Source organism: Tyto alba, unplaced genomic scaffold, assembly GCF_018691265.1.
Source record: "Tyto alba isolate M040663 unplaced genomic scaffold, T.alba_DEE_v4.0 Super-Scaffold_6, whole genome shotgun sequence".
Taxonomy (NCBI): domain Eukaryota; kingdom Metazoa; phylum Chordata; class Aves; order Strigiformes; family Tytonidae; genus Tyto; species Tyto alba.
This window is the reverse complement of record NW_024881327.1, coordinates 30,322,955-30,339,582: the sequence shown is the minus strand read 5'-3', so window position 1 is coordinate 30,339,582 and position 16,628 is coordinate 30,322,955. Positions and strand designations below refer to the sequence as shown.

Below are 16,628 nucleotides of genomic sequence, written 5' to 3'. Positions count from 1 at the left end.
TTCTGGAGTAACTGGAACAAGACTGAACCGACATTCTGCTGTGGTCCCGCTCGCTTCTTTACAAGCAGCTGCAAATGCCAAAAACTTGCTTGTTTCCTTTCAGACTGCAGAAAATAAGGCTGGGAACTTGCCTCGAGTGAGAGGTGTTCCTACTCTGAATTTAAAGTATTCTGGCGAGGCAGATTTGTGAAAGTAGTTATCCTGTGGGTCACCTGAGTGACTGGGTGCTAAGGAATCCTGGATGAGAGCCACGGGACTGGCCACCTTCAGTGAGAAACAGAAGATCACAAAGTGTGAGATTGAAGGGAGAAACTGGGTCGCTCACCCCCTTTAGTCTCTCATGTGGTACAACTACAGCAATAAGAGGTTTTGGATCCACTTTCCTGACACAGGCTGTGCAGCAGGGAAGGGAGAGGCTGTCAGCCACCACCTCTGCTTCTGTACCAGGACTCCCAAGTTCTGCTCCTAAGGCAGGCCGGTCTGGTTCGCTGCCTTCCTGGAAGCACGGAAAATGGATCCAGGGAACGTCAGGCTTATAAACTCTTTACGGAATGGCAGCTGCTGTTGGTCTTTGAAGCTTAGGAATATTTTATCTTACTATTTGAGCTTCTCTCTGACCATGTGAGTACCTGGGGTACTCACTGGCAGGTCGATTCCCTCCGTGTCAGAAATTGAAGCAGGGGAAGGCTTCAAGGGACATATCAAGCGCTGCTGTACAGAAGGACATTGCTAATTGATGGTTAACACTTTGCTATTCCCCATGCAAACCAGTTCCTGCAACTGAGATACAATTCCTTGGGCTGAGACCAGCTACTCTGTGACTAATGCTTGGTTATCAGCTGTGCACACCTGCAGCCTGGCTGGCAAGTGGACGACTTCTTTAGTTTGGGCTGTTTCCTTGGGCACCAATTTGGGACTTGATTTCCATGCACAAACCAACCTATTACTGCTGATAAATATAATAATGGAGCACACACGTGAGCAAACTAGGCTGCACATGGGTGATTTCTTCAAGAAGCAACTTTCTCCTGTATTGCAAACGTTTGGTGAACCCAAATCTTTTTTGATCTTTAGAGGAGACAGTTCTGCTGTGACAGCCCCATCGGTCAACTTGAAACTCAAGAGCCAGTTTGATGGTGGACTTGGTCCAACAACTTGTGCTAAGTACCTAATGGCTGGAAGTACGTTTTCAAGAAGGATTTGTTATTTATCAGTTCTAAAACTTAAAGGCTTGTCAGCATGTATGGAGAAGATTCGTAATGCATATTATTTTTCCTGTTTAAGATTGCTCTAGAAAACATTATTATTTTGTCTGAAACAACTATTCAGATTTCATTTTCTTGAGTGGTAGAGGATTAATTTAGTATGTTATGAGGTATGTTCTCAGAACAGCCTTCCTGTCTTACTGTAATGAAAGCCGTGCAGTCCAGGCATCAGAGGACACAAAGAAACAGAAATAGATGTATGTCCGCTAAGAAACAAAGCCACACTTTTATGAAGATGGGAACTTAAAGATGATGAGAACTTAGCTCTAACTATGTAACCGAACGTGAAACCTCAGCACCTTTAATTCCTACACAGGATAAAAGCCATAAAGACTGGGTTTTATCGAGCCTCCTTTTATTCTTTATAACACATGAACAAGTGAAAAACTCTGAGCATCAGTTTTCTTATTACAATAAGAGAATCCCCATTCTTACGTAAAATATTTAAAAACTCATATATGGCCAAATACACAACGCCCACCTCCTTCCTGGAACAATTTGCCTTCAATTCCACAGTTTTATACTGATTTCTCTTTAACAGATTTTAAAGCAGCAGAAGCAGCAATGCATAAATTACGTATGTATAAAAATTATGCCTGTACTTCCCTGTACTTGTCCCGAAAGCTGACTGTTCCAACTACTTGCTGTCACAAGCGAGACTGCTGTGATGACCCCTGGCCCTGGGCAATGCCATTCTTACAGAAGGACGTGCATCTGACCTGCACCACGGGGGCTCTCAGGACTTTGGCACGGGAGCAGCGGCGGAGGGGCAGAGACATTCTGCACGTAGCCTCACCTGGGCCAAGTCCTGAAAGGAAACCAGTGGGCCAGCCAGACACTTCTCCTACAGTCTGTATGTTGCATTTGTGCTCAGTCAGTTATGCCCAGCATTGCTCACTGCACAAACACTCTGATTTTCTTTGACTATACTGATAATCAACGTATGGAAGTAACTCAAATGTCCCCTCAGAGAAAACAGAAGAAACAAACTACATAACTCTGTTTGTAGAAAGACAACTGAAAACCCCGCTCTGAACATGGCACTGAGCCCCCAGAAACCCCTTCTAACCTAACCTATCTTATGATGACTCCTTGAGTAACTTGACATTTGAACTCATTAAAAACTGACCAAGAAAGAAAAACAAAATAAAAAAATCCCAACAATTATCCACTTCACAACGGTCAAAGCTTTTGGAAACAATTCTGAATATTTGCAAGAATATGCAAGAGTTCTGAATATTTGTCAAGTCCAGATTTCAAATCATTGTTAGAGGCTCACCAGTAGGTACCAGAGCACATTTGTAAAAGAGAGTATCTTTTTTAGGTAGCACCTAAAATCTTCTAACAAAAACATTTAAAAATTGGTTTAAACCAAAATACCGTTAACTTCTGCACGAGGGAGGTATTTGACCAGAGCACTAAAAAGAAACTGCATTATGACCAGTAAATCCATCTTGCGAAATGATTTCAGTTTTAGAAATCAACCCTCTGATGGATGTGTAACTAAATGCTTTTAAAATCTCCCAGTCTCCCTCTGTCAAAAGCATTTAAAGCCCTTCGAGTCAAAGCATCCCAGATTGCTTTAGAGAAAGACTTGCATATACTGCTTTCTGATGAGTCTGATTTTCTCTGTAACAGAGGAAAAATAACTGTAACAGCAGCTAAACACTCTGTAAGAGAGACTTAGTCATTATTTAACAGCACACAACCGCACCCTACCCATTTTAGGAGAGCAAATAATCCTAAACTAATGTCAACAGTAGCCAGCTCTTCTACAATGAATCAAGGGATTTCAAACAATTTGCAGTAGAGGAATGGGGAACCCAAGCATGGGGAAACAAAAGGAACTGTTCCAACTGTCCCTCTGCACACCAAGCCCCTTCTTCCCATACAAATTTACAAGATAAAGCACTGTGACTTCACCTAAACCCCCCTATCCTTTAAACTACGCAACTGTCTGCATTACAACTTCTTTGCTCAATACAGTATTTCTATGAACATCCAAGACCATGCACAGATATAGCAAGTAGTTTTCTGTGAAAGAAAATTAAATAAAAAAAAATAATAAAAAAAAATAAAAAAAGACTGCCACATGCCACATGACACCTAGAAGCGTTTATTTTATGCAACAAACTTAAATATGATCATGTGTACATAAAAGTGTACACTGTATCTATGCTGAACAATGCCAGGAAACATAATATTGATGCAACAATCTTCTAAAATAAACATTAAAAAATGAGCCTGGACAGGAAGACAAAATGCAAAACAGACTTACTTCCAATCAGCACAATGCTTAAAATTGAGAGCAATCCTAAACATTTCCAACTTTCCTTACAAAGCTGCCAAAGTCCAACTATTTTTAAAAATTGATTTTTTTTTTTTCTTTACATCAATAATAAAAATCTGGTGACAAACATTATAAAATCAAATGCTGGACTGTCTTTACTCCTTTAAAATTTAGAATATTTCAACAGAACCGCAGGAGTAAAAACACTTAAAAGTGATATATGTTTTTATAAAACAAACATCAATATGTACATTTATTGCAAATTATATTAAACTAAAATGGAGGGTAAATTAAAAAATGAAATGTCTACTTGCGAATTAATAATAATTTTAAGTGATTACTTTCCCACTCTGATAAAAATCAGAAAGCAACATTTATAAAATTGCCACCACATGACTTTTCATAGCAGGGAACTGAAATCTGTACATCTTATTTTTGCAGAAAAGTAGGCAGGCAGAAAGAATTATACATAAAACAGTCTTCAAAAGTAAAGCAAAAAAATTTTTTGTGATTTTTTTTTTTCCTATAGTCTTGTTTAAAATCCATTCAGTAGACTTCTACTTTTTCTGTGAAACATGGGAATACCTGGCTCTAGGATCATGAATTTTCAATGTCAGTGTAAGGACCTCCTCTGACTTCCTTTAAAAAAAAATGCAGCATGAAAATTAATGGTGTAAATACACTTTTAAACTCCAGAATGCAGGAACTGGAACCAAGTGTTAAGCAATTTGCTTAATTATTGACTTTTCATAAAAAAAGTCTCTGGGGAAATAAGTACAGATGCTTTTAGCCTCTTTCTCAAGAGTTTCTGCTTTACATTTCCATTGAGAAGGATTAATTTTCATGTGAAAGGGAAGCATAGTTTTCCTTCTGGTTTCAGAGCTGAAAGCTGTGAGTTTTGAAGTAATTTCAGTTCCTGTACAGGAAATTTCTGAATCCTAGTTTTTGCAGAAGCTTGGAGCATGCCTTTATTTGGCCTTCATTTCCTCCCTTTTCGAGCAAGTTTTCTTTTTACCTTTTTTGGGGGGAGAAAAGGAAATAAAAGTTAATTGTAAGGACATGGAAATTACAATTGATTCTGAATCAAAATCCTACCGATATCATTTACATTTTAGCTTTTACACTACACTGTGTTTCTTCCAACTCCATCTTGTATCTTCTCAATGGTTACATAATTAATTGAATATAACTGAATTTCCTTATTGTATGGCACAACTTCCTGATAAACATGGAAATACACAAGTTGAGTAGTAGTAATTCTATAACTGAGTAATGTTTTTTCAGCATAAACAGAAATACATATCCATAGCTTTCACTGGAATCAGAGAACAGGAATGGTAACTTGTTCTAAATAATGTATTTAATTACCCAGGTTTATAAAAATAGCCTGTCTTACTCAAGAACAAGCACTATTTCAAATGTTTTTCCAATATTTACAGTAACTTGTACATGTCTACTTAAAATAAAACAAAACAAAACCAACCTATCGGACACAGCTATTTTTACATAAATTTTTCTAGAAGACAAATTTCTTTGATTCCTTACTGTATAAGCTACAATAAAAACCACAGAATTGTCCTAAATAAGATTCCTGTTACACCTTAAGGAAGCCTCCCTCTGCTATCTCTGCATCCTCAGTATCTTCCTGGCTGCTCCCACAGCCCTTAAAAAGATCCATTGCATTCTGGGAACATTCTGGACTTGAGTCTATCTCCAACAGTGAATCTCCATCACTTCCAAGCACCTGGCTTCTGAAAAACGTTAACAATGTTTTGGTATTTTTTCCAAAAAACACTGAGGTATTACATATCTTAAAGAAGCTATCTGATACAGGTGGCTTATTAAAGGCTATAGATAGTGCAATGTGTTATGAAGACTTAAAGAAATCTGATGTACGTAACAAGCATTGCAAGGCAGTACACAAATATTATTCTCTTGAAAGACTGGACAATTTGGTAGTGTATGAGCCTTGCTGTAAGAGGAAAAGGTAATTCTTTCTGACTGAGGTTCTCTGCAAAATCTTCAATTTAGAAAATCTCTAGAAAGAACCATTCCAATGAGTCTTTCTTCCTTTAGATTAATTTGTGATTTCTTCCAGCACACTGGTTTGCTGACCTTATCTTATTGCCCTATGACTTCGGACACTTTTGCATTAAAATTACTGTTGCATCAGATTCAGCTAAACAAATTTCTCAGTGTTTATGTGCATTTGTGGTTCGTTTCTACGGGAAATCAAATTAACACATTTAAACACTAGAATATATGTGTATAAATTATCATCCAAGAGCTGTTTTGTAGTATACACAGTTCCAAATTCTGCTTTTGATTTACTTAAAGTATGTATTAAAATATTGCTAGTATTAAACAAGTACAGACCCAAAATATCAGAAAAGAATTACAGGTAGAATTACAATCTGTTCTGTTCATAGAAGATGGTCAGTTTTCAAGCCTTTGTCATGACTGAACTGAAGCAAAGCAGAGCACCTGAATTCCTGTGTACCTGGTGCTAAAGAATGCACTGGAACACCCTCAACTCTCATTTCTTTTACATAGCAATGCTGTAAGGGGAACCAGGATGCAACAGACAAAAAATAAAATTTGGTGAAAACAGGTTAGATTATCCTATTCTGACCAAACAAATTCACGTCTCCAATTCCAGCTGCCCTGGTATTTACTTTGAAAAATATAACGCGATACAATGCATGTTGGATGATGGTGTTTATAAATCATGGTGGCTTAGTTGTGCCCTTTAACTAGGCTAGATCTGCCATAATTGTAAATTCAGGGTCTATCTTGAGACAAGAAAGGTCCACCCCATCCATGAATTTTATTATTTCTTTATTTTTACCTTTGTAGATCAATTTGTCTCTGTGCTGCTGCTGGCTTTTTTGCTGTGTCTTGCTGTTTTGGTGCTTTGGCATTACCTGCCTCTAAACTCCCTGGACTTTCTTGACTCACTGCTGCCCTTTTCCTTCCCCTGACAGGTGGTTTATTTGTTTCCTCATTTTTTGTAGTGGTACCCTGAGGTTCAGGTTTGGCTGGACGCCCTCTCCTGGTTTTTGCTGCGAGTGATGGTCCTGTTTCATCTACATTTTTTTCTTCTGGTTTTTGAATATTCTCAGTTCCAGATGCTGTTGCTGTTCTTTTTTTCCCACGTTCAGTGCTGTTTCCTTGTGTAGCCTGATCAGAATTAATCTCCTAGAAAATACAAATCATGAATGTGAAGGAAAAACAGATTCTTATCGGCAAACTCAAATTGTTACCTTCCTCTGACAGAAACATGAGTTTATAAACCAGTAAGTGTTCTTATAAAACCACATCACGTGGTCCTAGACCTGGTAAAAAGTTTTATTAAATGGGATTTCGGACATAAACCTTGCGAAAAGATTTTCTACACTGTTTGTAATGTTAACACCTGCACCCAATGTATCTTTCAGTTGCCTGAAAGTGAAATTACATCAAGAGTAATAATCTCAGCTCCTCCCATGATGGTTTTTCTGGACAAGCTCCTTTTACTGCCTCTTTGCCAACTAGCAAGAGAGGTGCCAACTGACAGGAGAGAACTGAGAAGCAAGGGTAACGATTCCAGTAGAGCAAATATTTATTTCAATATGCACAAATTTTGAGACCAACCTTTGGTAGAGATACAGATTAATAAAACCCTATATGCCAGTAAAAAGAAAAAAACACAAGGCTTACAGGGAATAAAGGGAGTAGGACCTAGTCACAAATGGAACTTGCTGTCTTTGTTAATTCTTTGTCATATCTGCATAGGTACAGCCTACATGCATGTTTTTCTCAATACACTGAACAAGGTAATGGAAGTGATTAAACTTCATGAAGCAGTGTCTGTATATGTGAAACAAAGGGTGGTGGCAATGCAGGTCTCTATACAGAAAAGTATTCATATGGAAACAAAGAGAAAGCAACTGGATGCTAGACCTTCATTTGGACACTGGCTTCTGAAACAGTTCGGAGGAGGGGCAGAAAAAAGAGTGCTGAAGAAGTACGGCTGGGATGACTTAGCAATTTCAAACAAACCAAGGCCACCCACCATCATAAATTCTGTCTCTGAACCAAGGACTTTTTCTGTTAAATATCCTACCATTATTTCTTAAATGTTTAAAAAAGTCAGGTGGTATCTGTAATCTTCATTACTGTTCTAGCAGCTTCCTAGCAGACATTTATAACTATTAATCATAAGAAGTTTAAAGATAACCACTCTGAAAATTTCAACTAAAGCCAGGTTTCAAGAACCTAGAAAGCATGTCTAGAGATTTATTCCATAAATGCTTTGTCTAATTTATCTAACTTTTCAGAAGAACCCTATTTTGGGGAAAAATAACCAAAAAAAATGAACCAATGTTGAAATTTGGGAAAGATTTTTTTTCTTCTTCATTAGTTCACATGTGTGAATATCATGTGGATATTATTTACAAGATTAAGAAAAAACTAACTTTACTATGTGATGATACAAATCCAAAATGCCTATCACTCTGATTTCATCTAATCAAAAAAGAATGAGTAGATATTTAACTTCTTAAAATGGGTACAGCACAAACCATCTAGGTATCCCTACATTAGTAAAAAATCTATTTTGATTTTCAAATCACAGAATCATCTAGGTTGGAAGTGACCTCTAGAAATCATCTGGTCAAACCTTCTGTTGAAATCAAGGCTTCAGGGGTTATCCAGGGCCCTTGACAAGACCATGCAGCCTTGAGGGTACTTTCATCATTTTAGATATTGAAAGGCTGATTAGAACCCCCCAAGACTCCCCTTCTCTAGGCTAAACCAATCCAACTCTTTCAACCTCTCTACATACAACAACTTCTCCAAGCCTTTATTAGCTTAGTGGTCCTCTACAAAGCTCTCTCCAGTTTTCAGTATCTGTGTTGAACTGGGGAGGACACAGAATTCTGGATACAGTCTTCCAGGTGTGGCCTAATGAATGCCAAATAGGGTGGGGGACAATCACATCCCTCAATCTGCTGGCTGTCCTCTTGCTGATGCAGCCCAGGACCCAGCCTGCCCTCACTGCTGCCTCACGTTCCAGCACTTGTCCACTGGGACGGTCCCCCAGGTCCCTCCCAGCCAACCTATAACCCCCGCCAGGCAGATCCCAGCGTGTCGTACTGCTGCCTGAGTCTAATCTAGCCCAGGTGCAGAACTTCACGTCTACCTTTGCTAAATGCCATGCAACTGTAGGTTTTGTAAGTTAAAAAATCTTTATGATTTAGGTATAGCCTTCTCTCTCTAATGGAAGAGGAGGGGAAAGCATTAAAAATCCTCAAAGTTTAAATAATATTTTAGTTGTGACACAATCCAAAAGCTAGATGTTTATTTTATGCTAGAGGACCACTTGTAATTTTCTTGGCAATATCTTCAGTTAAAGCTCAACTTTCACTCTGAATCACAGCCTTACTGTTATTTATTAATAGTGGAAAACATAGAGCAAAGGTGGCAATCTTTTGGAATTTTAGAAAAAAGAAATAAGTCCCTTCTGATTTGCCCGTGCTATTTTTGAGCACATGAGCTCTATTAATTACTCTGGATAAATAGTAGTTTTGAAAATAAAGGGTCTTCTATTCGTCTAGAAAAGTAATATAACTACATGAAATGGAATTGGACATTACCAGTTATCCAGAGGCTACCTGCAGTGATATGTACTGAATAAACCCCCAATGCCAAGCTAATTATAGAGATACAGTCCACAAATCCCCAGACATACCTTGTTTTTCACAGGCTCTGTCTTTGCTGGTGTGACTGAAATAATCCTCACGGGATTTTCATCATTTTCGCTGACCCCAGTTTCTGATATATCTGAACTTTGTTCCCTGGTAGCATGATTGAAGACAAAATAAAACCAAAATATACAGAACAAAAATGTTTGCAGTTATTTAAAAAACAAACAAACAAACAAAACCAAACCAAAACAAACAAAAAAAAACCCAAAACAAACAAAAAAACCCCAAACAAACAAAAACAAGTCCAAAACAATGCAGACAGGCTAAATTAGCTTAAAATGAGTTGAATTTGCCCGAGTCCACACTTACATTTTCTTTCCCAGAACTGGGAAAGGTCTGAAATGGATTGGCTAGTAGTGAGCCAAATCCTTTATCTCAGACACAATGCCATATAATTCTTTTTGCAAATTTAAGACCAATGTTCTATATGAGGCTGTGCTCTTTTTCCAAATAGAAAAAGCCAATACTGGAAAAGGTTGTGAAGAAAAATTAAGACCAGCAGTGCTCAAACTTCAAGTTAATTTACACATACAATACTTCTAAAAACAAAATAGTTTTAAAAATTCAGTATTATTACAGCATATATCATGCACACTTACAGAACAAATTCCAAACTGAGTTATATTTCCCTTTGGCCTCATGAAATATAGCAACTAGAGTTGACTTTCTTTAACCCTTTATCTTAGTCAATTAATCAATTCCAAACAAATTAAACAATCTTAAAATTTGGAAGTGTAAACTGTTTCTCCAGATTTATGACAAATTTAAAAACTCTGGATTCACATAAAAATAACACTTACTAGAAGAAAGACTGAATATTACAATCATATGTTGCATCTTTCCACTGAGATCCTGGTCCTCTTCAGCAAGCTCTTTTTAAATGTTCTTAATCTTAATTAGGTCAGAATATTTCATCTATATCAAAAATGTTTCTTGTTACCAATCAGGTTTAATCCTAATTTATACATCAAAATGTGTGAGTTGCGAAATCTGTTCAGTATTAATTATGGCTGGTCTCTTCAATTAATATATTTTCTCATATAAAAATATTATGAATATCAACCATCAAACAGTATAGCGTCTCTTCTGTTGTATTATATGTAATTACAGTCAGGCCACACCTAAACACTGTACTGAATTTTTGTCTACTACAAAAACCAAAACAAAACAAAAAGCAAAGATGGAGATTTTTCCTATAGACAACTATTATATTTTTTAGAACTGGACAAAATAAAGATGATCTTCAAATACACAGGCACACATACCAAATCATCTTCTGTCCTGAAACATGCAAATACACTGAAGAACATGAAGTAAAGAGTTGATGAAAGAAGTTTCAAACTTCTTTACCTTGATCTGTTTCCTGCAGAAGAGCTCAGCTCAGAGTTTACACTGATATTGCTTCCAGTCTCTGATCCTGTAGTTCTAATATATGGTCTCCTTCCAGTCGCAGATAATGGTTTATTTACTGTACCTAATACACCAGTTGGTTTGGGCTAGAAAAAAAAAATACTTAAATCTTTAACAATGGGAACTTTAGATACATAATTAATTTTTAAAATATATTCCTATTTTAGAATACTCTTCCTGGATTAACAGTCTCAATCATGATGCCATCACTTTAGAGCTACAGACCTCATCTTTTCTTAAAAACCACTATCTTATTTTATTTCTTATAATTTAACAGTGCCTCATCAATTGCCTTGCTCTCTCTCATGATTTGAAGGGACATGAGCTCGAGAAGTCTCAACAAAAGCCAAAATGTTAGGTAGTGTTAAAGAATTAAAAGGATGTTACAATATCCTTTCAGTCTCACCATGGTTGAGAGCATCTGGGTGAGGATGAATGGGAAAGCAAATAAACCTGTTTTTGTGGGAGTCTACTGTCGATCACCCAGCCAGGACACCAGCACCGATGAATTATTCTACAAAGAATTAAGGGATATCTCTAGATCAACTGCCCCTGCCCTTGTGAGAGATTTTAACTTCCCAGACATCAACTGGGAACTTCATACATCAGAGACAAACGGGTCCAGGAAATTTCTGAAGCATGCTGAAGTTAACTTCTTGGTGCAGGTACTAAGGTACTAAAGGAAGGGTGCCCTCCCAGATTTGTTGCTTGTAAACAAAGAGGGACTTGTGGGTGAAACGGTGATTGACAAAGTAGTTGAGTTTCAAATTGTTGGTGACAGGAGAAAAACTGCCAGCAAAACTTCAACCCTGGATATGGGGAGAGCACACTTCAGGCTGCAGAAGGGAGCTAGTTCGTAAGGTCCTCTGGAAATCTGCTTTTGAAGAAAGTATCTGTAAGTAGTGGTCACTTTTTAAGACTCATTTTTTAAAGGTGCAGGAACAGGCAATTCCAAGGTGTCAGAAGTCAATTAAATGGGGCTGAAGGCCAGCTTGGCAGAGCAGGGATCTTCTAGAACACAGGCAGAAAAAGAAAGCGTATGGACTTTGGAATCAAGGACAGGCAGCATGGGAGAACTACAGAGATGTTGTTTGCCACTGTAAGGAGAAAATTTGTGCAGCCAAAACTTGATTAGAGTTCAAGCTGGCTAGCACTGTGAGGGACACAAAAAGGGCTTCTAAAAATATGTTAATAGGAAAAGGAGGATCAGAGATAACATTAGGCCATCACTTGACAAACAGCAGGTGATAAAGCAGAGACATTTAATGCCTTCTTTGCTTCTGTCTTCAACACTGATGATAGCACCTGGGGCCCCCAGAGCCCTGTGCTGGAAGACCATGACTGGGAGTATCAAACTCCCAGTTGACCCTGAACTTGTTTGAGACTTGCTGCTCCAGATGGATGCACAGAAGTCTATGTGGCCTGATGGGATTCATCCCAGCATACTAAAAGAGCTGGTCTGTGTCATTGAGGGAGTCTCCATGATTTGGTCAATGGTCTTGGGAGCCTGGAGAGGTCCCAGTTGACTGGAAGCTGGCAAATGTTGTCCCAGTTTTCAAGAAGGGTAAGAAGGAAGATCCTGGTAATTACAGGCCTGTCAGTCTCACTGCAGTACCTGGTAAAGTTACAGAGGAGGTTATTCTGGGATTTACTGAAAATCGCTGGAGAGGTAACACAGTCATTGGTCATAGCCAGCATGGGTTCATGAGGGGAGAGTCCTGTTTAACCAACTTAAATTTCCTTTTATAACAAGGTCACCCATCTAGTCGACCAAGGGAAGCCAGTAGTTGTGGTGGTTTTAGATTTTAGTAAAGCTTTTGATACTATCTCTCACAATATCCTTCTGGATAAACTGTCCAGCACACAGCTGGACAAGTCCATAATACCTTGGGTGAGCAATTGGCTGACAGGTCAGGCTTGAAGGGTTATAGTAAATGGGATTACGTCAGCTTGGCAGCCAGTCACCAGTGGGGTTCCCCAGGGCTCAATTTTAGGGCCACTGCTCTTTAATGTTTTTATAAATGATCTAGATGCAGGAGTCGAATGCACATTAAGTAAGTTTCCTGACAATACTAAACTAGGAGGAGCTGTGGACTGCCTTGAGGGTATAGAAGCCTTACAGAGAGATCTGGATAGACTGGAGAGCTGGACAATCACCAACCATATGAGATTTAACAAGAGCAAGTGCCCAATTCTCCACCTGGGATGCAGTAATCCTGGTTATACATACAAACTGGGGGAGAAGAGGCTGGAGAGGAGCCCCACAGGAAGAGATGTGGGGGTTTGGGTTGATAGCAAGTTGAGTATGAGGTAACAGTGTGCCCTGGCAGCCAAAAGGGCCAACCATGTCCTGGAGTGCATCAAGCACAGCATCGCTAGCCGGTCGAGGGAGGTGATTGTCTACACTGCACTGGTACAGCCCCACCCTGAGTACCGTGCACTGGTTTGGGCTCCTCAATATAAGAAGGACATCAAACTACTAGAGCGTGTCCAGAGAAGGGTGACCAAGATGGTGAAAGGCCTTGAGGGCAAGACTTATGAGGTGTGGCTGAGGTCACTTGGTTTTTTCAGCTTAGAGAAGAGAAGGCTGAGGGTTGACCTAGTTGTAGCAATCCCCAAGGTGGGCAGCAGAGCGGGAGGTGCTGATCTCCTCTCCAGTGACACAAGGAAATGGTATGAAGCTGCATCAGGGGAAGTTCAGATGGGACATTAAGAAAAAGTTCTTCACCGAGACGGTGGTCGCTCACTGGAACAGGCTTCCCAGGGATGTGGTCACAGCACCCAGCCTGTCAGAGTTCAAGGAGTGTCTGGACCATGCTCTTAGTCATATTGTTTAGTTTTAAGGGTAGTCCTCTGAGGAGCAGGGAGTGGGACTTGATGACCCTTATGAGTCCTTTCCAACTCGAGCTATTCTGTGATTCTAACATCCTGTATTTGCAAAGCGAAGAACCTCTAGGAAAGGCTTTCCAAAATGTAATGCAGAATTAGGTTCACTACAATAGTAGCAAAAAATAGTAAAAATAGTAAAAAAAGAGAAGTATGCCTTAGGAATTACTTACTGTTTTTATACTGTACAGAGAACTATACTATACAGAAAGCTAGTATAAAAATATTTAACACCATCTATCTACTCTGAGATTCTCTGATACAGTGATGGTATTTTAGATCTTGCTATGGCTGGTGTCTGCTGACCAACTTGGGTCAGGCTGGGTAGGCAGCAGAAAGGTTTTTATTCTGTCTCTGGAGAGGAGTCAAGGAAGTTTTCCTAACTGGCAGGTCACATTCTTCACTTAATTTTACATTTCCTCAGAGAGCAAGTTAATTTATTGAGACATTCCCACAAGAAAAACTAATTCCCATGTGTAGAAGTTATGAGGGAGCAGCCAGGAGAGAGATGCCACAGATGCTGGAAAACATGTGGCTATGAAAAAAAGCAATGATCTCTGTAGAAACAGCCTGTTACTGAGCATAAGTTCAGTAGCTGCATCATCCTAGTGCTAATACTGCACAACATTTACTTAAACCTATTATTCTTACAATATTTTATTTGCTCGATTTAGTGACTATTTTATAAAAAGTAGGAAGCATTTGGCATAGCTAATAAGAGAGAAAAATGTTTAAGAGAGAAAAGAAAGTGCTTTTGCACAACCATCAGGTTGCAAATTCCTGGCGCCTACTGTTGTAAGAGGTTGTAAAGGCAGAGCACTGGGAGGTTCAAAACCAGAGCAGACAAGTTTAGGAACAAATACACAAACAGGTATCAAAACCAACAGGCCCAGATGCAGAGTCTAGCATCCCGTTATAAAAATTATGAATGCTAGGGGAGTAAGAAGGGGAATGTACTGCAGAAAGTGGCTACACTCTCCCTAATCGTGTAACGGTCCCTCTGGAAAAACAATACCAGGCCAAAATGGACTGCTGGTCTGAGTCAGTGAGGTATCCTTACACATCTGCATTTTCTGAAATTAAGTAGGCAGAAAAAGATGCATGTGTTTGTGTATTTTCTTAGAGTATGGAATAAATGGTTTGTTTTCCCAGAACACTGAAAATTACCTAAATAATCCTAGCTTGGTATGGGAGATCCCTCCCCCGCCAAATATCTGTCTTACACCAGTAAGATTTTTTTAGTGAAGACATAGCTTTACTCCACACTGCTGAATGCCATATCAAAAGAGAAATGTAGTAAGTTTACACAGTCAACTAAACTTGCTTCAGATGCTTCATTCGTTATGTTTGAATGTTGTCAAAGGCAAAACAATTGCAGCAGTAAACAGATACTTTCTTCTGAGGATATTTAAAGCACCAGTCTGGTACTGGCTGCTGCTAAAGAAGTTGGTCTTCTGTCTGCCTCCTCCCTTCCTAATATAACTCCAAACCAGCACATGGAGTAGCATCCAGGCTGGTGTCACAGGGCGAACATGAAGCAAGGAGAGGCAGGATTCTGCCAAACAAGCAAACCTCACCCACATGAACTGCTCTGATAGCGGAAACTTTTTGTATAAATGAAAAATCAGTGTGAGAAGAAGCAATTTTAAATGATAGGGTTATTTTCAGAGTGATCATTTGTACTCTTACAATCAACAATTACCACAAAGTTCTGCTCTAAGTGAAGACTTCAGAAACTAAACACAGAACATGAAAACCAATAAAGGCACATGAAATTTATATTAAAACCATGACTTATACTGTTCTCAGGATTTTTATACTTTATGGATCAGCCAGCATTCTTCCACTAAGCTAAAGGAGAAAAAAACAAAAAACCAAACCAAACAAAACCCAACCTTGCTAATTTTTTGAGCTAGACTAAAAAGTGTTCCAACATAATTTAACCAGAATCTAGGAAAGACAGTTTCAGAATCCCAAGAAGGGACAGCTGATGGTAAAAGGTATAAAATTAAGTTCTGTTTCTTATAATTTCTTTTGTTGTGTGCCCCCTCTCCCCCAAAAAAAGACTTGTATTTTCTCTCCCTTGTGAAGGTATCAAAGAAATTATGTCTGAAATAAAATGAGACATTCAAAAGGGTGTAGACATTTGCAGTTGAATTTAACAGCAATAACAGCTATATTAAAAATATTAAGATTGAAAATTTAAGACCAATGCTAGTGATGCCACAATTCAGTATCTGCATCATAACTTTATGCCACACTTATCTGGAAAATGGAAAAACCTGTAGTTATGTAAAAAACTGCAGTTAATCAAGAATCTACGCCTCAGTGCACAGGTAACAATCTTGGTGTTATATACCTACCAGGTAGTATGTTGAAGGAGTTAATTATGCCATCAAATAGAAAAATCACAAATTATGGTACAAAAACTCTTAAAACAGTTTTTAAACTACAGCAGTCCAGGACATTAAAAAAAAAAAAATTACAAGTAATATTCAAAGAATTGTAACTTGTCAAATTACAGTACCTTTCCTGTCAAAAGAACAACCCTCGTCTCTTCTGAAATGTAATTCCTGTCATTGCAGAAATCCTGTATAAAAAATAAAACAAAAATCAGTTTGTGTTTGCTCAATCTTGCTGCTGTTTTTGTTATATATACATGACTGACTTCTCAAATTAGATGCTACTATCAAGTGCTACAGCTATATTGCACCATCCAACCTGCTGACAAATGAATCAATTTAATAAAGATAGGTCAAATCTGGTATTTTGGAGATTTTTAGCGAGCATTATTGAATGACAGAATGTCATACCTGAAGTTGGGGTTAACATTTTTTTCTTCTTGAATGACATGAATCATTTGAAATGAAGCAGAACTGCCCTATTTTTGCACTTGCATCTTTTTAATGGGAAGTCCAAAGAGAGGAAAAGAGGTTCTGTTTTCTCTAAACAAGTTGAAAGTTGTTAAACTTTCACTCTGAGTATAGTCTACACAGACCAAAACACTACATCTGAATGCAAGTAGCTATC

General features: G+C 38.4%; 1 protein-coding gene across 2 annotated transcripts in view; it reads right to left on the bottom strand.

Moving 5' to 3' along the window:
• Positions 1-3,365: 3,365 nt before the first annotated feature.
• Positions 3,366-16,628, bottom strand: part of PDS5A (PDS5 cohesin associated factor A) — an 86,198-nt gene continuing 72,935 nt past the window's right edge. The window contains exons 29-34 of one of the 2 annotated variants that reach the window (XM_032999286.2): positions 16,126-16,188; positions 10,653-10,798; positions 9,287-9,392; positions 6,404-6,753; positions 5,156-5,306; positions 3,366-4,570 (exon numbers count right to left, since the gene is read on the bottom strand). In XM_032999286.2, the coding sequence (XP_032855177.2) occupies positions 4,535-4,570; positions 5,156-5,306; positions 6,404-6,753; positions 9,287-9,392; positions 10,653-10,798; positions 16,126-16,188 (852 nt within the window). In that variant the 3' untranslated portion in view covers positions 3,366-4,534. The remainder of the gene's footprint in view (positions 4,571-5,155; positions 5,307-6,403; positions 6,754-9,286; positions 9,393-10,652; positions 10,799-16,125; positions 16,189-16,628) is intronic. The other variant, XM_032999288.2, reaches the window with a different exon arrangement.